At 42.2% G+C, this 24,261-nt stretch overlaps 1 protein-coding gene and 3 long non-coding RNA genes across 4 annotated transcripts; all 4 read left to right on the top strand.

The window, feature by feature from the left end:
* The first annotated feature begins 1,488 nt into the window (after positions 1-1,488).
* On the top strand, positions 1,489-2,354 carry LOC124074985. The gene is made up of 3 exons (XR_006845942.1): positions 1,489-1,639; positions 2,056-2,111; positions 2,194-2,354. It is a non-coding gene; the product is annotated as an uncharacterized LOC124074985 (long non-coding RNA).
* A 6,100-nt stretch (positions 2,355-8,454) lies between these two features.
* On the top strand, positions 8,455-9,301 carry LOC124074970. The gene is made up of 3 exons (XR_006845941.1): positions 8,455-8,612; positions 9,029-9,084; positions 9,167-9,301. It is a non-coding gene; the product is annotated as an uncharacterized LOC124074970 (long non-coding RNA).
* A 4,133-nt stretch (positions 9,302-13,434) lies between these two features.
* LOC124075132 (mucin-2-like) lies at positions 13,435-18,553 on the top strand. The gene is made up of 3 exons (XM_046418547.1): positions 13,435-13,533; positions 13,981-14,037; positions 14,125-18,553. The coding sequence occupies exons 2-3, from the start codon at positions 13,998-14,000 to the stop codon at positions 18,195-18,197; spliced, it is 4,113 nt and encodes a 1,370-aa protein (XP_046274503.1). The 5' UTR covers positions 13,435-13,533; positions 13,981-13,997; the 3' UTR covers positions 18,198-18,553.
* A 2,750-nt stretch (positions 18,554-21,303) lies between these two features.
* Positions 21,304-22,116, top strand: LOC124074737. The gene is made up of 3 exons (XR_006845905.1): positions 21,304-21,445; positions 21,924-21,996; positions 22,081-22,116. It is a non-coding gene; the product is annotated as an uncharacterized LOC124074737 (long non-coding RNA).
* The last annotated feature ends 2,145 nt before the right edge of the window (positions 22,117-24,261 follow it).

Below are 24,261 nucleotides of genomic sequence, written 5' to 3'. Positions count from 1 at the left end.
CCATGGGAAGAAACGGTGGGATACCGATGACTGTGTCGTCAAACTGTAACGATTGTTGATTTTTGTAAAAAGTCCAGATGCTTCGTCATGAGGAACAACATACCGACGCTCCACAAACAGAGAGCTGCTTAAACGGCTAAAGTCTGACAGCGAGCTCACACAGAGAGCAGCTACAGTGAAAACACAGAGGAGCAGGTTTAGTTTCTGTTACGCATGTGTGTAAACCAAAAGGTAAAATAAAAAGAGACAGAAAGCTGCATCTGATACATACCCGACATACACCTGACATACACCTGACAAACACCTGACAAACACCTGACATACACCTGACATACACCCGACATACACCCGACATACACCTGACATGCACCTGATATACACCTGACATACACCTGACAAACACCTGATATACACCTGACATACACCTGACATACACCCGACATACACCCGATATACACCTGATATACACCTGACATACACCTGACATACACCTGACATGCACCTGATATACACCTGACATACACCTGACATACACTTGATACAGATCTGGTATACACCTGCCATACACTTGATACACACCTGACATACACCTGATACACACCTGACATACACAGCTGGAACGTACACAAATGTCATTATGAAGACATTGATACGAAGACACATAAACATAAACACACACATAAATCGGATTAGAAATCTGGTTTAATCCTGAAACAGAAAGATTTTAGATGATACAATGATCTGAACAGTGCCTAATAATCAATACATAACAAAGAGTAAGGAAAAAACACACACACTAACTTTGCAAATGTATTTGGACACAACGCTTTATTACTGAATCTCGGTGTGGTACGGGTCTGTTCCTCAGGGTTTGGGCTCGGCCCCTGACTTCCAGTGAAGGGAAATCTTAATGCTTCAGCACACCAAGACATTTTGGACAATGCTATGCTTCCAACTTTGTGGCAACAGTTCGTTGAAGGCCCTTTTCTATTCCAGCATGACTGTGCTCCAGTGCACAAAGCAAAGCTCCATAAAGACATGGTTGGATGAGTTTGGTGTGGAAGAACTTGACTGGCCCACACAGAGCCCTGACCTCAACCCCATCCAACACCTTTGGGATGAACTGGAACGGAGATTGTGAGCCAGGCTGAAATGATAACTATTGACATTGAAGTATATGTATATATTCAAGAGCCACAGTTGTTTGCAATAAGGTGGGATGTTTCCAGTCTTTCATACTCAAGCTGCACTATAACGAAAAAGCTGTTTACAGAATGTTTACAGTGACATCACAAATACCATCGCCCATAAATCCAGCGTCATATCTAAAAACAAAAGTCACTCGACCAGTTTCTTTACGCACTGCACATCATATCAGCCAAAATAGAAGTATGAATAAGCTGTTAAAGAGGTGCCACACCTCACACAGAGAACAAAAAACACAACTCCATCCAAATTCAAATTGTTTCCGTCTTTGCTCAGAGCCTGATGTCATCTTACCTGCTCTGTGTGGATATATAAGCTGCTGTCTGTTCATTGGAGGACATCATCGGACAAACAGCAACAGCTCCTGAACAGGTGGAATCAGACGGCATCCCGGCTTCAGTCACTGCAGTGAAGACAGCACCAGACCAAATCTGTAAGTGTTTCACGGATGAATATTTGTCCAAATATACTTTTGTTCTTTATCATTCGTGTTGCAGTCACTCTGTGTGCACAGTGGGTTCAAAGAAAAGAAAACTCACCTCGCCTCACCTGTTTAATTCCAAAAACTGTTTAGATGCTTATGGTAACAATGTGACAAGTCTTATTAATTAATACAGCATATTTACTTTTCTTCTTGGTAGGAGTTTACATCCATCACTAACAAAATATTACAGTCTGAAATATGACGTAGATAAAGTAATGAGGTAATAGAATTAATCTCAGATAGTGTCGCTGCATTTTGGTGATTCAACATTTTACAGTAATAAAATATTAATACATTAAAGCCATGTCTAAACGTTGCAACTAAACTTAACCTAACGAAAATCAATTGTTATATTTTAAAATCAGAACAGCACCTTCCACAATGATGATGAAGATCTGTGTCATCCTCTTTCTGCTTGTTGGTGAGTTTAATGATCTGCTTATCACAAATTATGCTGCACAAATCTGAACATCGTACTGATCCTTCTATGGCAATTAAAACAGCCTCCGGCAACGGACAGACCAGTACAACTGCTGAAGCAACAACAGCTGAAGCAACAACCACAGCTGAAGCAACAACAGTTGAAGCAACAACCACAGCTGCAGCAACAACAGCTGAAGCAACAACCACAGCTGAAGCAACAACAGCTGAAGCAACAACCACAGCTGAAGCAACAACAGTTGAAGCAACAACCACAGCTGCAGCAACAACCACAGCTGCAGCAACAACCACAGCTGAAGCAACAACCACAGCTGAAGCAACAACCACAGCTGCAGCAACAACCACAGCTGAAGCAACAACCACAGCTGCAGCAACAACAACCACAGCAGCTGCAGCAACAACAACCACAACTGCAGCAACAACAACCACAACTGCAGCAACAACAACCACAGCAGCTGCAGCAACAACAACCACAGCAGCTGCAGCAACAACAGTTGCCTCCTCTGCAGTCATCAACAAAACAAGTTTCGTTGTCATCACAGCAGTTGTTGCAACGATTCTTTGGTATTAAGAACTGGACTGTGACAAGACACCAAATACCATCGACCTGTCATGTGTGTTATGCTTAGTTGTTGTAATTTATCATCATTAAGAGACTCTATATTATCTGTGAAGACGCTGAAGGTTTTGACCTACTTTGTTGTTATTTATTCACGTATTTATTCATTTTACTTCACTTTCCTTTTTTTCTTGGGCTGTGACAATAAGCACAGACTTTAGCAGAGTGACAATACGTATATTTAAGACAGCAGAGCGACGTGAGCCATACAGACTGAACAGACACAACATGACAGTCCTTATGTCAAATGCAGTCAAAGAGATGTTTGACATCCACAGCTCAGTCTGTTGTGTGTGATTGCATTACACTGTAAGGATGGACACGCTGTGCAGCATCCTGTGGTGATTGTTCTGTCTTCTGTGTTTTAATATGTATGTTACAGGCCATGTGAATTGTTCAGAGCAATAAAGTGTGAAATGCAACGACTCAGAGTTTGTGTCGTGCTTTTGTCATGATGCAGCATCACGTTTGCTTCCTCTGGTCGTGTGTGGTGAGCCCATGTTGGCTTTGCGTCTCATGAAATACTTTCACATGAATTTCATCCATCAGTACAGCTCAAAACGGGCTTAACCAGAATGAAAACAGTTTGCCTCATGTGATAAATGAACTTGAATAAAACTTTACTTCTGTTTCAATTTCTTAACAAAATTACAAAGGGTTTTCAAAGGAGAAACAATCTCACCCCCTTTGATTATCTCTAATTTAATTTTAATGTACATTCAAGTATCAACTGACAGATGCTGTATTCTAATGATTTGTTGAAATATCTACTCAACTATTGCATATATTGCTGTAAAATTTGATGCACATATTCACGTTCCCCAAATATCTGCAAAACTAGAGACATTTCCATCCACGTTCACTATGTTTCATCTTAATTATCAGATATTACTAGAATGCTAAACTAGCTTGATAAACATGGTGAGCATAACAGCTGCTTAACATGATCTGAAGAAAGTTTTAACTCCTTCAGAGTCGTCATAGTTGTCTTGGTGGCCTCCCTCACTTGTCTCCTTGTTGCACAGTCCCTCAGCTTGTCAGGACAGCCTGCTCTAAGCAGATTTACACATGTGCCACATTCCTTCCGTTTCCCAATGATGGATTTAGCTGAACATCTCTTTGACTGAACAGGGCCAACACACAAAGCCAATTAACCTAATGTGCATGTTTTTTTTGGTATTGTGGGAGGAGGCCGGAGAACCCGGAGAAAACCCACGCAGGCACAGGGAGAACATGCAAACTCCACATAGAAGGGCCCAGGGATTCGAACCTGGAACCCTCTTGCTATGAGGTGACAGTGCTAACCACTGCACCACCGTGCCGCCCCTCAGGTGAATCCATTTCTCTAATTGTGAGACTATTAGCTCCAATCAAACCTCAGCTGAATTAGGTCAGTCACTTTAATGGGGGTGAATATTTATGTAGTCTTTTATTTTACATTATATATTTTTAATTAATTGACATTACATTGTTGAAATCAGTTTTCACTTTGATATTAAAGGGTTTTTTTTTTTTTTTGGTAAATTTTTGTCAAAAAAGCCAAATTGATTCCAATGTGATTCCATTTATAAAAGCAATAAAATGGGAAAACATCCAGGGGGTTGAGTACTTTTTATACTTTTTATACTTTATATCTTATCCAAAGTGTGCATGCCGTGGCTCATGAGGCAGAGATAAGCTCGTGGGGAGCCCTCTCCTCCTCGTTTGCTTCACGCTGGACACATGCTGGACAGGGCATGGCAAAGCGAGCAAACCCATGGGTCAGGTTGGTCATTTGGTGCAACTGGCTACTTTACCTGGCTAGCACAAAACAAAGATGATGGCTTGTGCATTGTCAGGCTGGATAGACTTATCCCAGTCATTCAGGTGAGAAGGACATCCCCGCAGTCCAGGTCTCAGGATCCCTGGACAAGACTAATCATGGACAGGACGATGGTGCAGTCTGAATGGCAGGTGTAAGTGACAGGTGTAGGTGTAACCAACACACTGCCACAATCACACACTCGATCTGGTTCTCACCTACGGCCTAGAAACTGAGGAACCTGTTAGTTGCCCCTCAAAACCCTCTTCTTTCAGACCATTCACTTGTAGTTTTTGAACTAACTCTAGAAGACTTTACAGCACACAACAAAAAGGTCTACTACACCAGATGCCTCTCTGAAGATAGTGTAGACAGATTTAGGGATGCAATCCCATCACAGCTCCCCTCAGCACCATGTACCAGTACAACAGACCGTACTGATTTAAATGTTACTCCTGCAGCAATTGATTCTTTTGTTAATAACACTGCAGCCACGTTGCACACAGTTTTAGATATGGTTGCCCCACTGAGAAAGAAGGTTAGAAATCATAGGAGGCTAGCTCCTTGGTATAATTCAAATTTACGAACACTTAAACAAACATCAAGACGGATGGAGAGGAAGTGGTACTCCTCCAAATCAGCTGAATCCCAGAGGGCCTGGAAAGACAGTCTATTGGCATACAAAAAGGCCCTTCGTGAAGCCAGAACTGCCTATTATTCAACATTAATAGAGCAAAACAAGAACAACCCACGTTTTCTCTTTAACACTGTAGCCAGGCTGACCAAGAGTCACAGCTCTGCTGAACCTTGTATTCCTGCAGCTCTTAGCAGTGAAGACTTCATGAGTTTCTTCACTAATAAAATCAATAACATTAGAGAAAAAATCAATAAAGATCTTCCCAGAATAGCCGATATAGTGCCATCTCTAGAAATCTCTTTTAATCCTACTCCATCTCTGGACAGGTTCCTGCCCATAGACCTCCCCGAGCTGACCTCCAGCATTAACAAATCTAACCCAACTACATGTCTCTTAGACCCCATCCCAACTAAGCTCCTCAAGGACGTCTTTCCCTTGATTGGCGTTTCCTTCTTAGATCAGATCAACTTATCCTTAACAACAGGTTATGTACCACAGGCGTTTAAAACCGCTGTTATTAGACCTTTACTTAAAAAACCTTCACTTGACCCAGACATCTTAGCAAACTATAGGCCGATATCCAACCTCCCGTTCTTATCTAAAATACTCGAAAGAGTGGTTGCAAATCAGTTGATTGATCACTTACACAGGAACAGTCTCTTTGAGATGTTTCAGTCTGGTTTAAAGCCCATCACAGCACAGAAACAGCACTGGTTAAAGTCACAAATGACCTCCTCATGGCATCAGACCGCGGGCTTGTCTCCATACTTGTTTTGCTAGATCTCAGTGCTGCTTTCGACACTGTAGATCACAGCATTTTATTACACAGATTAGAACATGAGACTAGGATCACAGGGACTGCGCTACGCTGGTTCAAATCATATTTAACAGATAGATTTCACTTTGCTCAAGTTAATAATGTTTCCTCTTCATATTTAAGGGTTAGCCTCGGTGTTCCACAAGGTTCAGTGCTTGGGCCGATCCTGTTCACCTTATACATGCTCCCTCTAGGAAATATTATTCAGAAACATGGCATAAACTTTCATTGTTATGCTGATGACACTCAGCTGTACTTATCCTTAAAGCCTGAAGAAACAGAGCCGTTAGCCAGACTCCAGGCATGTCTTAAGGACATAAAGGACTGGATGACCTCCAATTTTTTATCATTAAACTCAGACAAAACTGAGATCATTGTTCTAGGCCCCAAACACCTTAGAAATAGAATAGCTGATAATATTCTCTCTCTGGACGGCATTACTTTGGCCTCCAGTACGACTGCGAGGAACCTCGGCGTTATCTTTGATCAAGATGTGTCATTTATTCATCACATTAAACAGACCTCTAAGACCGCCTTCTTTCATCTTCGTAATATTGCTAAGATTAGGAGCTTCCTCTCTCAGAGTGATGCTGAAAAACTTGTCCATGCTTTCGTTACTTCTAGGCTGGACTACTGCAACTCACTATTGTCAGGATGTCCAAATTACTCTATTAATATCCTGCAGCTGATCCAAAATGCAGCAGCTAGAGTTTTAACAGGAATCAGTAAAAGGGATCACATCTCCCCCATCTTAGCTTCTCTTCACTGGCTTCCGGTAAAATTCAGAATAGACTTTAAAATTCTCCTACTTACATATAAGGCCCTAAATGGACTAGCCCCATCATACCTGCAGGATCTAATAGTCCCATATATTCCCAATAGATCACTCAGATCACAGAGTGCAGGTTTACTTACAGTTCCCAGAATTTATAAAAGTAGAACGGGAGGACGAGCCTTTAGCTATCAGGCACCCCTGCTGTGGAACCAGTTGCCAATCTGGGTTCGACAGGCAGACACCACCTCCACTTTTAAGACTAAACTTAAAACCTTTCTGTTTAGTAAAGCATATAGTTAGCACCAAATAAAGTGTGTAGGGCTGGTAGGCATAGTATCACTCACCTCATGATATATAGCCACAGGTAGAATAGGTCTGACTAACTGTTAATCTTTAAATCTCTATCTTAGCTAAGCTGCTATAGGCCTACGCTGCCGGGGGACACAAACATGATCCACCAAGCAGTTTCCCCTCCTCCTTCTCCTCTTCTATCCTCTCCCCTCGTCAGATTAACATGCAGTTCATTATTTTATGTCACTAACTGTGTGTCCAGTGCTCCTCGTAGTCTTGTGTCTCTCCCTCCCTCCCTCTCTCTCTCTCTCTCTCTCTCTGTATCTTTCTGCAGGTATCTCTCCATCCAGATCTTCAAGTTGAACTGTAGCCGGCTCTATGACCAACCCAATGTGTATTGTTGACATCTGCCTGTCATTCCTCTATGTACCGACTATGGGCGGGGTGGTTCTCCCTACGGGCCGAAATCGAACTGATAGGATAGTGATTCTCAACATCACATAAAAAAAAAATACATGAATGTTACAGCAGTTCATTATAATTTTCATTACTATGTCATTTCTCATGTTGTAAATTGCTTTCCTGCCTGTACAACATCCCCTGCACGTCTGCCCGTCCTGGGTGAGGGATCCCTCCTCTGCTGCTCACCCTGAGGTTTCTTCCATTTTTTCCTGTTAAAGGTTTTTCTGGGAGTTTTTCCTTAGTCGATGTGAGGGTCGAAGGGCAGAGGATGTTGCTGATGTTATGTTAAGCCCTTTGAGACAAACTGCTTGTAAAAATGGGCTGAACAAATAAAGTTGACTTGACTTGACTTGACTTGACAACTGGTAAGAAGAGATTCTCCATTACGTACAACGGCTGGTCATTTAGCACAAAGCTATGCCATTTTTACACTCACCAAAACTTCCAAATTCAAAATATGTTTTTATTATTATTATTTTGAGAATTTGTTTTGTAGCAGTAGTTGATAGCTGAAATTCTCCCCACTGCGGAACTAATAAAGCCCTATCATATCATATCATATCTTATCTTATATAAAGATGATGTAATGTAAATGATAACTATTGACATTGAAGTATATGTATATATTCAAGAGCCACAGTTGTTTGCAATAAGGTGGGATGCTTCCAGTCTTTCATACTCAAGCTGCACTATAACGAAAAAGCTGTTTACAGAATGTTTACAGTGACATCACAAATACCATCGCCCATAAATCCAGCGTCATATCTAAAAACAAAAGTCACTTGACCAGTTTCTTTACGCACTGCACATCATATCAGCCAAAATAGAAGTATGAATAAGCTGTTAAAGAGGTGCCACACCTCACACAGAGAACAAAAAACACAACTCCATCCAAATTCAAATTGTTTCCGTTTTTGCTCAGAGCCTGATGTCATCTTACCTGCTCTGTGTGGATATATAAGCTGCTGTCTGTTCATTGGAGGACATCATCGGACAAACAGCAACAGCTCCTGAACAGGTGGAATCAGACGGCATCCCGGCTTCAGTCACTGCAGTGAAGACAGCACCAGACCAAATCTGTAAGTGTTTCACGGATGAATATTTGTCCAAATATACTTTTGTTCTTTATCATTCGTGTTGCAGTCACTCTGTGTGCACAGTGGGTTCAAAGAAAAGAAAACTCACCTCGCCTCACCTGTTTAATTCCAAAAACTGTTTAGATGCTTATGGTAACAATGTGACAAGTCTTATTAATTAATACAGCATATTTACTTTTCTTCTCGGTAGGAGTTTACATCCATCACTAACAAAATATTACAGTCTGAAATATGACGTAGATAAAGTAATGAGGTAGTAGAATTAATCTCAGATAGTGTCGCTGCATTTTGGTGATTCAACATTTTACAGTAATAAAATATTAATACATTAAAGCCATGTCTAAATGTTGCAACTAAACTTAACCTAACGAAAATCAATTGTTATATTTTAAAATCAGAACAGCACCTTCCACAATGATGATGAAGATCTGTGTCATCCTCTTTCTGCTTGTTGGTGAGTTTAATGATCTGCTTATCACAAATTATGCTGCACAAATCTGAACATCGTACTGATCCTTCCATGGCAATTAAAACAGCCTCCGGCAACGGACAGACCAGTACAACTGCTGAAGCAACAACAGCTGAAGCAACAACCACAGCTGAAGCAACAACAGCTGAAGCAACAACCACAGCTGCAGCAACAACAGCTGAAGCAACAACCACAGCTGAAGCAACAACAGCTGAAGCAACAACAGCTGCAGCAACAACCACAGCTGAAGCAACAACAGCTGAAGCAACAACAGTTGAAGCAACAACCACAGCTGCAGCAACAACAGCTCAAGCAACAACCACAGCTGAAGCAACAACCACAGCTGAAGCAACAACAGCTGAAGCAACAACCACAGCTGAAGCAACAACCACAGCTGCAGCAACAACAGCTGAAGCAACAACCACAGCTCAAGCAACAACAACTGAAGCAACAACCACAGCTCAAGCAACAACAGCTGAAGCAACAACAACAGCTGAAGCAACAACAACAGCTGAAGCAACAACAACAGCTGAAGCAACAACAACAGCTGAAGCAACAACAGTTGCAGCAACAACAGTTGCAGCAACAACAGCTGAAGCAACAACAGCTGAAGCAACAACCACAGCTGCAGCAACAACAGCTGAAGCAACAACAGCTGAAGCAACAACAACAGCTGATGCAACAACCACAGCTGAAGCAACAACAGCTGAAGCAACAACTACAGCTGAAGCAACAACAGCTGCAGCAACAACCACAGCTGAAGCAACAACCACAGTTCCAGTAACAACAACAGCTGCAGCAACAACAACCACAGCAGCTGCAGCAACAACAACCACAGTTGCAGCAACAACAACCACAGCAGCTGCAGCAACAACAACCACAACTGCAGCACCAACAACCACAGCAGCTGCAGCAACAACAACCACAACTGCAGCAACAACAACCACAGCAGCTGCAGCAACAACAGTTGCCTCCTCTGCAGTCATCAACAAAACAAGTTTCGTTGTCATCACAGCAGTTGTTGCAACGATTCTTTGGTATTAAGAACTGGACTGTGACAAGACACCAAATACCATCGACCTGTCATGTGTGTTATGCTTAATTGTTGTAATTTATCATCATTAAGAGACTCTATATTATCTGTGAAGACGCTGAAGGTTTTGACCTACTTTGTTGTTATTTATTCACGTATTTATTCATTTTACTTCACTTTCCTTTTTTTCTTGGGCTGTGACAATAAGCACAGACTTTAGCAGAGTGACAATACGTATATTTAAGACAGCAGAGCGACGTGAGCCATACAGACTGAACAGACACAACATGACAGTCCTTATGTCAAATGCAGTCAAAGAGATGTTTGACATCCACAGCTCAGTCTGTTGTGTGTGATTGCATTACACTGTAAGGATGGACACGCTGTGCAGCATCCTGTGGTGATTGTTCTGTCTTCTGTGTTTTAATATGTATGTTACAGGCCATGTGAATTGTTCAGAGCAATAAAGTGTGAAATGCAACGACTCAGAGTTTGTGTCGTGCTTTTGTCATGATGCAGCATCACGTTCGCTTCCTCTGGTCGTGTGTATTATTGAAGTCATAAAGAGAGATGAGATCATCATTGTTTCCTGTGATTTATTATTATTTTAATGTAGATTCAAAATCGGCAGATGGTGTATTCTAATAATGTATTAAAATATCTCTTCGACCATTGGATGAATTGCTGCAAACACAAGTTTGAAAGATGCAGAAAAACTCCTGCTGTGGATGCTCCACTGTTTAATTTCATGTGGTGGTTTCCAGTTTCTTTACTTGGCACGAGTTTTGATGGAAGGTGTATTAATGAGGCATTATGTGCTTGGTCACCCCCTCAGTATAACTCAAAAACAATTCATGCGTGTGTTTGTAATGTCATCTCATCTGCTTTGTGGTCTTCTGAATGGAGGACACCACAAAGCAAACAGCAGCAGGTATGAAGCAGGTGGAATCAGAGTGGACATAGTGCAGGTGAAGCAAATGTTTCACTGGTATATTATATCAGCATGGTGCCTGTCATTTGCTCTACTGTCACTGTCACAGTGTTACAGTTAATTTATTCATTTTATTGTGTTTTAGCTGCATCTGGTGGATTTCTGTATCTACAGTCGTGCGTATTATTATTATTATTATTATTACCGTTTTAAAATGTAAACCATGAAAAAAGAGGCGTGAGACAGAGTAAATACACAGGCAGTACAGCTAACAGCCGGTTCAAAATTATCTGTAAATCTTATTTCTGTAAATGAAGGTAAGACCATGCAAAGTGAAAAACATAAATCAACCACATTCAGACACTTTGCTGACTTCTCTGAGCTCATCTGAGATGTTGTGCATCTCAGACCGAAGAGGAACAGGACCATCCAGACTGTTTCCGTGTTTTTGTGCAGATACCAGACTGCCCTGCCTGCAGTCCACACCTGCTTCCCACTGGAAACGTGTGTGTGCGCAGACCCCGAGCTGCTGAGCAACCGAAGTCGTATATCAAGCAAGAAACTTTCAACACAGCCATGGGAAGCGCGTCCAGTCAAGTACTGTGGTGATTCTGATGTGGGATCAATTAACTGTTCTCAATCTTACCATCTGCAGAAGGAGAACCGGCTATGAAATCTGTGTTCACTGGACGTGGGAATTTACAGAAGTGAAGAGCCAAGCATAACATTCTGCCCCAACATCTGCGTCATCACTTTTCGTTGGCCCTTATTTTGCGACACTTTAATGTTATGAAAGTCATTTTTCATTTTGTCAAAGCAAACAAAAACAAAATGTTGTATTATGTGGCATTGTTAGGCAGTCAGTCCTGACCTTTCAGCTTACAGGGATCTTTGTGTGGTGCAGGAGATCTAGAATAGATCAATACAAACCCTGAACTGAGACAGGAAACACTGGCAAGTATTGTACCTGCCACTGAATAATAAAACATACATTTTTGATGTAGAGTTTTTATTTGTAGATTTTTTTTTTGCATATTTGTATTTTTTAATCTTTTAATAATTTTGTAGAGTCAGTATTGCTGGTGTTGAAATATGAGGGAACTGTCACTAATGTACAGTGAAACAAAACTCAGATGTTTGTCGTGGAAAATCCCATGAAATAAAATGAAATAAATTTGTTATTTGTACAGTATGCTTCAGTGTCAGTGTTTCCTTTTCACGATCCAACGATCCTCAGATGTTTTGAATAAAATCTTAAATGTCAGGTGACAGAGGAGGAAAAATCAGCAGACCGACCAAGTTGTGGGGATGCATCGTCAGGTCACTATGGGCGGATGTTTGTTCAACATTTTACCACAACAGCAGATGAGCTGGACTGGCTGAGCAGCCTGTGAGCCCTCATCATGAGTGCTTGAAGAAGTCTTCAGAAAAGCACACATACCACGATGAGTATAATAAATATTCCACTGCAACTGAAAGTCCTGCACTGAAAATCTTACTTAAGTGAAATTATGTCAGTATTATTAGTAAAAGTTTACTAAAAGTACTCATAGTGGAATAGAATGTTCCTGTCAGTGTTTGATATCTGCTACGTTACATCCTGCTGGCTGAGGTGAGAACCACGTATACAGTACACTGTTGAAGTTTTAAAGCACCTGATCCTCGATGCCAAGTGGGCATCCAAGCGTAATGATTTTGTCTTAAAATGCAAACATGAGCAACTCTGCTCTGTGTTCAGAGTCCTCCTGTTCCTTTGTCTTAACTGTGGGAACTGTGGGAATTTAAGCAAAGAACAAAACCCAGAAGAGGGATGTGACCAGGGTCATGTTGTGCCGCATTAAGAAATCTAGGGTCTTGAAATGCAAGACCCTAGTTTTGTCACAGCAGAAACTGGCCGTATGTTTATGGCTGACTGCTGCTCACAATAAAACTTCATGTTCCCAAAACAGACGATACACAAAGCACAAGTCATTTAGGTGTGATAAGCCTCAGACTGTAGAGGTGATCACACCCAGGAAACTGAGACAAGAATAAATCCACTCCCTCTCACAGGATCAGGGCATCATGCTTAACATATTTTTACATAATGAACTAGTCAATAACTTGAGAGGGTGTATGACTTAAAAAAACAAATATCACTGAAAAAAAAATATCAAATCCAATGTCACAGTGAGAAAAATGTCACTTGACTAGTTTCTTGAGCAAAAGTATTGCATGAATAAAAAGGCATATGAGCTGACATGGTTGGGCACACCTGCAATTGAAATTGAAAGACATATTCATGTATTTCATTTACGTCTTTGTAAAGACTCTTATGTCATCTCACCTGCTTTGTGCTGTTATAATAGCTGCTGTATCCTCACTGGTGGACACCACTAAGCAAACAACAAGGGATACAGAGACGGAGGAATCAGAGAGCATCACGAACTTCATCAGGACGGTGGAGACGATTCAAGTCGAGGCAAAATCTGTAAGTGCTTCAGGTATCTCAGATATTCTAAACTTACAGGCATTTTTGCTACTGTTATATCCATTTTAATGTATTTTAACTGCATTTGTGTATTTATTATTATTTTAGTTTTATTACTCCACAGGCCAACGTGTATTATCACTGACTAATTAAAATGTTATTTATTGTGGAGGCACCCGTTACATTGTTCACATTTTGCAGCTTCCATGAGCGGGTTCTGATGTTCTCACCAAATTGCAAATATATTTTTTGAATTAATTAAGTATTTGTTTTACATTTAAATGACAAAAAACTGTTTTCTTCTGGCTGTTCTTTTGGTATTGTTTAATTACAAAATGTCTTATTATATAATAACAGTGATATAATAATAGTGAAGCAGTTGTTAAAAATGATGAGCTAGCTTTTATCATTGACCTGATGAAGATAATGAATTGTGTTTCTAAATAGCAGAGAGCTTTTCCACAATGATGACAAAGATCTGCATCGTCCTTCTGTTGTTTGTTGGTGAGTTGAATTAAATTCAGTCCATTAAAAATTAAAATGAAACTAATGTAAACATGTCCCTGATCCATCATTCTCACTGCAACACAGCGTCTTGCAGAGGGACCTTAACAACAGCAGCTACAACTACAACCACATCCAAAGCACCAACTACTACAGCGGCTCCGGCAACATCAACTGAAGCAACATCAACAACTACTACAACAGCTACATCAACAACCACAGTTACTCCAACAACTGCTACAGCTACAACCATGGCCAATCCAACTACAACCACAGGTGTGGCAACAACGGCATCTGCCCCAACGACTACAGCTGAAGCAACATCAACAACTGCAACCACAACTGCTCTAACCACTACAGCTTCTCCGACAACAACTGCTACAACTACAACCACAGTTAATCCCACTACGATCACAGCTGAAGCAACAACCACAGATGCAGCAACATCAACAACTGCTACAACAGCTACATCAACAGCCATAGCTACTCCAACAACTGCTACAGCTACAACCACAGCTACTCCAACAACAACCGCTACAGTTTCAACCATAACCAATCCAGCTATGACCACAGCTGAAGCAACATCAACAACTGCTACAACAGCTACATCAACAACCATAGCTACTCCAACAACTGCTACAACTACAACCACGGCCAATCCAACTACAACCACAGGTGTGGCAACAACGGCATCTGCCCCAACGACTACAGCTGAAGCAACATCAACAACTGCAACCACAACTGCTCTAACCACCACAGCTTCTCCGACAACAACTGCTACAACTACAACCACAGTTAATCCCACTACGATCACAGCTGAAGCAACAACCACAGATGCAGCAACATCAACAACTGCTACAACAGCTACATCAACAGCCATAGCTACTCCAACAACTGCTACAGCTACAACCACAGCTACTCCAACAACAACCGCTACAGTTTCAACCATAACCAATCCAGCTATGACCACAGCTGAAGCAACATCAACAACTGCTACAACAGCTACATCAACAACCATAGCTACTCCAACAACTGCTACAACTACAACCACGGCCAATCCAACTACAACCACAGGTGTGGCAACAACGGCATCTGCCCCAACGACTACAGCTGAAGCAACATCAACAACTGCAACCACAACTGCTCTAACCACCACAGCTTCTCCGACAACAACTGCTACAACTACAACCACAGTTAATCCCACTACGATCACAGCTGAAGCAACAACCACAGATGCAGCAACATCAACAACTGCTACAACAGCTACATCAACAACCATAGCTACTCCAACAACTGCTACAGCTACAACCACAGCTACTCCAACAACAACCGCTACAGTTTCAACCATAACCAATCCAGCTATGACCACAGATGCAGCAACATCAACAACTGCTACAACAGCTACATCAACAACCATAGCTACTCCAACCACTGCTACAACTACAACCACAGCTAATCCAACTACGACAACAGCTGAAGCAACATCAACAACTGCAACCACAGTTGCTCAAACAACCACAGCTACTTCAGCAACCACAGTTACTCCAACAACAGCCGCTACAGTTACAACCACAGCAGCTTCAACTGCAGGAAGAACAACAACAGCAGCTGCTCAATCAACAACAGCTGAAGTGACATCAACAATTGCTACAACAGCTACATCAACAACCATAGCTACTCCAACAACTGCTACAGCTACAACCATGGCTAATCCAACTACAACCACAGGTGTGGCAACAACAGCATCGGCCCCAACGATTACAGCTGAAGCAACATCAACAACTGCAACCACAGTTGCTCCATCCGCCACAGCTTCTCCAACAACAACTGATACAACTACAACCACAGCTAATCCAACTACGACCACAGCTGAAGCAACATCAACAACTGCAACCACACTTGCTCAAACAACCACAGCTACTTCAGCAACCACAGTTACTCCAACAACAGTTACAACCACAGCAGCTTCAACTGCAGGAAGAACAACAACAGCAGCTGCTCAATCAACAACAGCTGAAGCGACATCAACAATTGCTACAACAGCTACATCAACAACCACAGCTACTCCAACGACAACTGCTACAATTGCAACCACAACTAATCCAGCTATGACCACAGCTGAAGCAACATCAACAACTGTAAACGCTGTTGCTCAAACAACAACTGCTGCAGCTACAATCACAGCTAATCCTACTACGACCAAGGCTGAAGGAACATCAACAATTGCAACCACAGTTGCTCAAACAACCACAGCTACTTCAGCAACAACAGCTACTCCAACAACAACCGCTACAGTTACAACCACAGCATCTTCACCTGAAGGAAGAACAACAACAACATCTGCTCAATCAACAACAGCTGAAGCGACATCAATGACTGCTACAACAGCTACATCAACAACCATAGCTACTCCAACAACTGCTGCAGCTGCAACCACGGCCAATCCAACTACAACCACAGGTGTGGCAACAACGGCATCTGCCCCAACGACTACAGCTGAAGCAACATCAACAACTGTAAACGCTGCTGCTCAAACAACAACTGCTACAGCTACAACCACAGTTAATCCAACTATGACCCCAGCTGAAGCAACATCAACAACTGCAACCACAGTTGCATCAACAACCACAGCTACTCCAATAACAACTGCTACAGCTACAACCGCAGCTACTCCAACAACTGCTACAACTGCAACCACAGTTGCTCCAATAACCACAGTTACTCCAACAACAGCTATAGGTACAACCACAGCCAATCCTGCTACGTCCACAGTTGCAGCAACAACTGCATCTGCCCCAACAACCACAGCTGAAGCAACATCAACAACTGCAACCACAGTTGCTCAAATAACCACAGCTACTCCAACAACAGCTGCTACAAGTACAACCACAGCTAATCCAACTGCAACCACAGCTGAAGCAACATCAACAACTGCTACAACAGCAGTTCCAATGACCACAGCTGCAGCAACAATCACAGCTGAAGCAACATCAACAACTGCAACCACAGTTGCTCAAACAACCACAGCTACTCCAACAACAGCTGCTACAGCTACAATCACAGCCAATCCAACTACAATCACAGCTGCAGCAGTAAGTGCATCTGCCCCAATGACCACAGCTGAAGCAACATCAGCAACTGCAACCACAACAGCTCCAACAACCACAGCTGAAGCAACGACCACAGATGCTACAACTGCAGCAACAGCTCAAGCAACAACTACTACAGCTGCTACAACTGCAACCACAGCTGCTCCAATAACCACAATTGCAGCAATGAACACAGCTACAAATACAGCTACAGCAACAACCACAGTTGCTACGGCTGAAGCAACATCAACAACTGCTACAACAATTAAAGCAACAATCACAGCTGGAGCAACATCAACAACTGCAACAGTTGCATCAGCAACCACATCTACACCAGCAACTGTAGGTGCAAAGACCACAGATTCCACAACTGCAGCAATAGGAACCACAACTGCTCCAGCAATCACAGCTGCATCAACAAGCACAGCTGCAGCAAAGACCACAGCTGCATCAACAAGCACAGCTGCAGCAAAGACCACATCTGGAGCAACAACCACAGCTGCAGCAAAGACCACATCTGGAGCAACAACCACAGCTGCAGCAAAGACCACATCTGGAGCAATGACAACTGCAGCAAAGACCACATCTGGAGCAGCAACCACAGCTGCAGCAAAGATCACATCTGGAGCAGCAACCACAGCTGCAGCAAAGACCACAGCTGCATCAACAACCACAGCTGCAGCAAAGACCACAGCTGGAGCAACAACCACAGCTGGAGCAAAGACCACATCTGAAGCAATGACAACTGCAGCAAAGACCACATCTGGAGCAGCAACCACAGCTGCAGCAAAGACCACATCTGGAGCAGCAACCACAGCTGCAGCAAAGACCACATCTGGAGCAATGACAACTGCAGCCCCAGCAGGAGCAACAACAATGAAAACTGATCCAACTACAAGGACAGCAGCAGCACCAGTAACCACAGCTGCTGCAGCAACAACAACAGCAGCTGCAGCTGCTACAGCAGCACCGTCAGCTCCAGAGCCAACAACAGCTGCCTCCTCTGCAGTAAACAACAACACAAATTTCCTTTTGGTCACGGCAGTTGTTATTGCAGTTCTATGCAATTAAAAACTGGACTGGAACAACTTCTCTTCAGTGTAAAATACTATTTTATTTCAAATGTCTTGTTAGAATTAAGTTATGTCACTTATTTATCCTATCTGTACTTTTGACTTCAGTGATCATCAGTTTGAACTTAAGCCGTGAGTTCAATTATGTTTTTTTGTTCACACTCAGAACTGAATGAGATTTTCCATCTTGTGTCCATAAATTACACTGAAAAACAAAGACTGGCTTGCATATCTGATGGTGTCCTCGCTGCTCTGAATGTCAGCACAGAAACAGTTAATCCAAAAGCCATGAAGGGGCTAATCATGGAGATGTTGATTCAGCTTAGAGGCCACAGTTGGCTGATTTCGTAACCTTCTGTTACGAAAGTAGTAATATTCTGCAGTGATTAAACATTTTAAACAATCAGATGAAATGACTCTGAGGATTCCTTTGTTTTGATTTGTGATGCAGCACTTTGACTGATGACGTGGTGTCGATCATATGACATGAAAACAAACTTCTACCACGTACACCTGTACAATGAACCACAGCACAAAATAACAAATTATACAACAAAATTGGAATTGACAAAAAACTGACAGAAGCAGACTGTCATTATTTCCCGTCGACTGTGTGTACGGCCAGCTGCAAAGCTAAGCTAAGTTATTTATATAGTGCACAATCGTAGCAGAAGTTGTCTCGTGACACTTCCCCATTAGAGCATCTCATCTGGTGTATCATAATCAGCAAAGTGAAACTGAGATATCAGTCAGCATCTTCAAGTTGACTCTAAGGGGACAAATAAAACACAGAGGATCGCCATCTGATAACGTTTGTTCACATCCTGGTTTTTAGGTGCAGCCAGCTTGACGGTATTTTAACAGACAAAAATCACTTGTCTTTTAGGCATGTAACGTCCTCACCCTCTTACTCCCATCCTCTCTGCTTTGTTCCCTGTTGAGCTTTATGTTTTGCTAATCAAGCATTAAGCTCAAAAGCCTCTTAATGCACTTCACTGAAATCGGCTCGAGGGTTGGGCCATCAGCCAGGCAGCAACCGATCCGTGTTGGTGTCGAGCCAAGAATGTTGAAGTGTTGAAGAATTAAGAGAAGAATCAGCTTTATTGACAGTATATATATTTTTACACACACACACTGAATTCGTCTTCTGCATTTGACCCATCCTTAGTTGAACACACACATGCAACACCCGGCAAATTACATGCAGTGAAACACACACAGGAGCAGTGGGCAGCATCAAGCGCCCGAAATGTTTAATAATGTTGTGACAAAAAGTCATTTTGATCATTTCTTTGAAGCTACTGCACTCACTTGGATTATAAAGCATAAACATGTGGGTATCATTGGTGACATGAGGTCTCAGGAAACATAAAACCAGAACAAAGTACACAAAAGTATGTGGACACTGTTTGCTTTGTACTTCACACGGAAAATTGACTATTTTGCATAAAAATACAAAATAATGCAAAAAATTTGATTTCCTTTTATTTCAAAGAGCAGACTCTTTGAGGATTCTGGCAAAACCTGCGACATGTCGTTAACCCTTCTGGGTTTGTGTTTCATAAAAACAGTGAGTGAATAAATAAAGTGAATAAAATAATAATACACAATGCAAGGCGAGATGAGGATGGACTCCAGAACAGGATCAACTGGTATACTATTGATAGAAGGTCTGTAAACACCGTTGTGTATTCAGTCTCTCATTATTCTGTTAGGTGGGACCTGAAGACGAGATGAGTCAGAGGGCGTCCCTCAGTGGCATTACAATCACACAAATAAACAAACCGGACAAAATGAGTTTCGCCATTCGGACATGTTTTTCTGTGTCTTTTCATGTGAACCGTGTTGGCTGCTCTGTTAAAGTCCACTTAAGTGATGACTTTTATTCAGAATCTTTTCAGACCAAACATACAGAACATGCATACACAGTAAATGTACTGTATATATCATCATCAGAACCCGTCAGGACCAGCAAGGCCTCTGCTGGCCCAAACACGATCAGAAGCACTGACCTACATTTACAACCTAAATTCTAATATTTGTTCCATGAAATTGTATTAATTTATTCCCAACAGTTTATTCTCTTCACTTCGTAGCATGTCTCTGGGCTGCATCGCTTCCAGTCAGTCTAATCTGCCCAGGGTCTTCAGAATCAGCAGTGCTGGCTCACGGAATTTAGACTATATTAGCCATTGACTGTTTCTTTAACCAATCAGATTTCAGAATCCCCGCATTCTTCTGCCCTCTGATTGGTCGGTCAGAGCAAAAGTCACAGCCAGGTGCAACTAGCCGTTCTGAACTGCTCTGGATGATGTACATGGCTCAGTTGTGGTTGTAGTGTAGAGGTTTGGAGTTGTCTTAACTGTGTTTCTTGTTGTATTAATAATGGAAATTATCCTCAACACTCGAAATTCCTCTTTCTCTCTAACGCCACGCCTCGTCATATTGCGTTTTTGGATAGTATTCATGTTTTTTTATAAGTGCGACGTGATAGTGGTTGTATGAAGAGGTAGACTAAGTCAGGTATGTCCCCACTGAAGACCCAGGTACCGCCACTGGGTTGCAGATGTTTGGTTCATCTCAGGGAACCAAAGCTGGTCCAGGGAACAAATCATTTTTCTTCTCTGATGTTTATTAGCAAGAATCTTTTCATGCCACACAGCAGAGCTTCACACCACATTTCGAGTTCCTCAAAGTTACGTTTAGTGGTGATTTTAGGCTGAGCGCTGGATGAGAGAAGGCGATGACAAATACTGTGATATATACTATAAACAGCATGTAGTACTCAGCATGTAGTACTCAGTAGAGGTCTGGCTCTTTCCCTTTGCAACAAAGTGACCTGAGCATCTGTTCTGTTTATTCACAGCAGGCTCTCTAAGACCTCCGACAGTCGTACTGCGAGAGACACTTAGAATTTACTCGTGACTGTAAATAAAGTGATTACCTGTACATTGGAATCAGGACAGAAATATCACAATGAGTCACCTTCAAACAAAGAATGTCATGATGTCGTTCTATTAAAATGTCGAAGTCATGTCAGAAAGGCGTCAGAGCACATGACTGACGATGAGGGCGTCGGACTTGTTCACACCTTTAACCATGACGAGGGTTACTATTACTCACCGTGTACCTGCACCTTCCTTTGTCCTCACGCTGGTGTCACCTGCTGCAATTCACGTATAAAAAGATGAGCTGAGAATCTTTGTCCACCACAGGAGACAACAGGCGAGCAGAGAACACAAACCCGTAAGTACGATTTCTGAACTTAATGTGGCCGATCACCCTTTTATTTCAGTTTGTTTCTGTCTTTCTTTCTGATACAGTGAATATTTTATGCAACGCTCTTAAGAAATATAAAGTAGAATATTCTACTGTGTTTTATTTTTATTTCAGTATGCTGCCAGCTTTTAATTGGTTTATTTGTTCAAATGTATTAAATGTTTCATAAATATACCATAATCCTGAAATAAGATGGAAATAAGTGAAGTTAATGAAGTTGATTCTCACTTTGTATTCAAAGCCACCAAAGTGTTAAGAAGTCTTGAAGCTTCTGTATCTTTTCTATTAACATTTAGCAATGCAGACAAAGAAAATGAAAATTCTGCTGCTTCACATTTGTTCTGTCTGAAATATTTTCAATACATGTCACAGTCAACCTTTATGATATTTAAGACCCAAATAACAATTATCATGTATCTGATGAAAGCTGCCAATTATTTTTTAGAGAGCAGAGACGAGAAACTACAACTTCATCATCATGATCGCAAAGATTTGTGTCGTCCTCCTTCTGTTTGTTGGTAAGACAAACTTTGATTCCAAATGAGCTGGAGTTCAAATCAGTTTGAAATGTGAAACTGAGCCAACATTTCTTCTCCAAACAGCCTCTGGCAACACACAGACAACCACAGCTGCTGCAGCCACCACCACAGCTGCTGCAACCACCACCACAGCTGCTGCAACCACCACCACAGCTGCTGCAGCCACCACCACCACAGCTGCTGCAACCACCACCACAGCTGCTGCAACCACCACCACAGCTGCTGCAGCCACCACTGCAGCCACCACCACAGCTGCCTCCTCTGCCCTCATCCACAAACTCAGTGTCATTTCAGTCACCGTGGCTGTGATGATGCATGTGCTTCACTTAGGTTGTTGAAGGTCCTAACTTCCTGTCCTGTACGTGAAGTGATAAAAACTGAAGGATTTGTATGAAGATTTTAGATTCTGTATATAAGCTAATATGCTAATTTATTTTGTTGTTGTGTGTGGATGTGTGGTGCTGCGTGACGTGGCAGAAATCCACTCATCCCTCCTGGAGGTGTTGAGGTGTTAATCCAAATGTCTGTGATAGGAGGACCTTATGATGTTCTGGTTCAGAGACCACTGATTGAATCTGATGTCAACATACTTTTTAAAAAATAGATTATAATAAAGTTTTGTAAAGTTGATAAGTTCTCACTAATATTTGTTAAAGACCTTAAAGGTATTTCTTCATGAGTAAATATGATGCAATTGCAATTCATGTTGAGTAAAATTATCTTGATTAATGGTAGAATAGTAAGACATAAACACTCCACAGCTCAGCTATCAGGACTGTGAGGATGTGCTTTGATCAGACTTGATTGACATCTCCCTGGTAACAGAATTAGGATGTATTTGGGGATGTTTGGGAAGACAGAAACCAGAGAAAGAAGGGTCAAAGCACAGAGAAAAGAGAGGAAAAGCAACCGTCATCTTTCACACACCAAAGTTTAAAGCCAGTCGCTGCTCTACGCAGATGGAACGGCACACTATCATATCGGCAAGTCACTTCAAAGCTGGGCGTCTTATAGTGGCTGTGGGTGGCCCCCAGCTGGGTGAAACACACAGGGGTGTTAAATAAAGTGCATTTCTACTTGTTTTTAAACTAAGTTTTTATTTGACATATGTGTTCACACATACACATACACACAAAAGACATAAAGGAGAATACACAGTTACACTTACAATGTTTTTCCCAGCCTTTTCTAATTTTGTTATGGATTAGAGCTTTATACATACCTAAATACATATAGTTAGACTGTGCAAGGTGTGCAAGCATATATAACTGCAATATGTAATATGTACACACCAGATATGTATATGGGATATAAAGTATAGTATAGGTATAGGTACAATATATGCATAAAAAATACTTGACACAAACACAACATATGGGATGCGTATGTGAAGGGATTCGGAGTGCAAAAGGTGACAGGTACATTTAGTCCAGGTGTGTAATCGTGGCTCTGACACAGGTAGATGAGTTGTAAAGTGTGATGGCAGTAGGTAGGAACGATTTCCTGTCTGGTTCCTTAGAGCAGCGGAGTTGAATGAGCTCTTTAGCTCGTCCAGTGTTTTGTGGAGGGGCTGAGAGGGATTGTCCATGATGGCCAGCAGTTTAGCCGGCATCTTCTCCTCCACCACCTCCTCCAGGGTGACACGTTTACAACCAGCAACAGACTTTGCCTTCCTGATCAGTTTGTTCAGTCTGTTGGCGTCCTTTGCCCTGATACCTGTACCCCAGGACACCACAGCAGAGAAGATGGTGCTCGCCACAACAGACTGATAAAACATCTGCAGCATCTTGTTGCAGACATGAAAGGACCTGAGCCTCCTCAGGAAGTAAAGTCGACTCAGGCCCTTCCTGTAGATGGCCTCTGTATTGGTGGACCAGTCCAGTTTATTGTCCAGTGTTACACCCATTTACTTGTATGAGTCCACTAAATCCACATCCGTCCCCCTGATGCAGACGGGAGAGGGCAGGGGCTTGTTCCTCCTGAAGTCCACCACCATCTCCTTCACCTTGCCACGTTCAGCTGCAGGTGGTTCTCCCCACCGCTTCACAAAGCGGTCGACCAGGTCCCTGTACTCAGCCTCGATCCTTCCCTCCCTCCACACACCCCACAATGGCAGTGTCATCAGAGAATTTCTGCAGGAGGTGGTGGAGGTAGGTGACAGTTTGTTGTTTGGAGAAGCAGTAGAAGCGGTAGAGGGGCTGCCAGGGGTGGAGGGGTTGGGGTTGAACCACCTCTCCTCTGGAA

The sequence above is a fragment of the Scatophagus argus genome, chromosome 17 (assembly GCF_020382885.2).
Source record: "Scatophagus argus isolate fScaArg1 chromosome 17, fScaArg1.pri, whole genome shotgun sequence".
Classification (NCBI taxonomy): Eukaryota; Metazoa; Chordata; class Actinopteri; family Scatophagidae; genus Scatophagus; species Scatophagus argus.
This window is presented reverse-complemented; position numbering and strand designations above follow the sequence as displayed.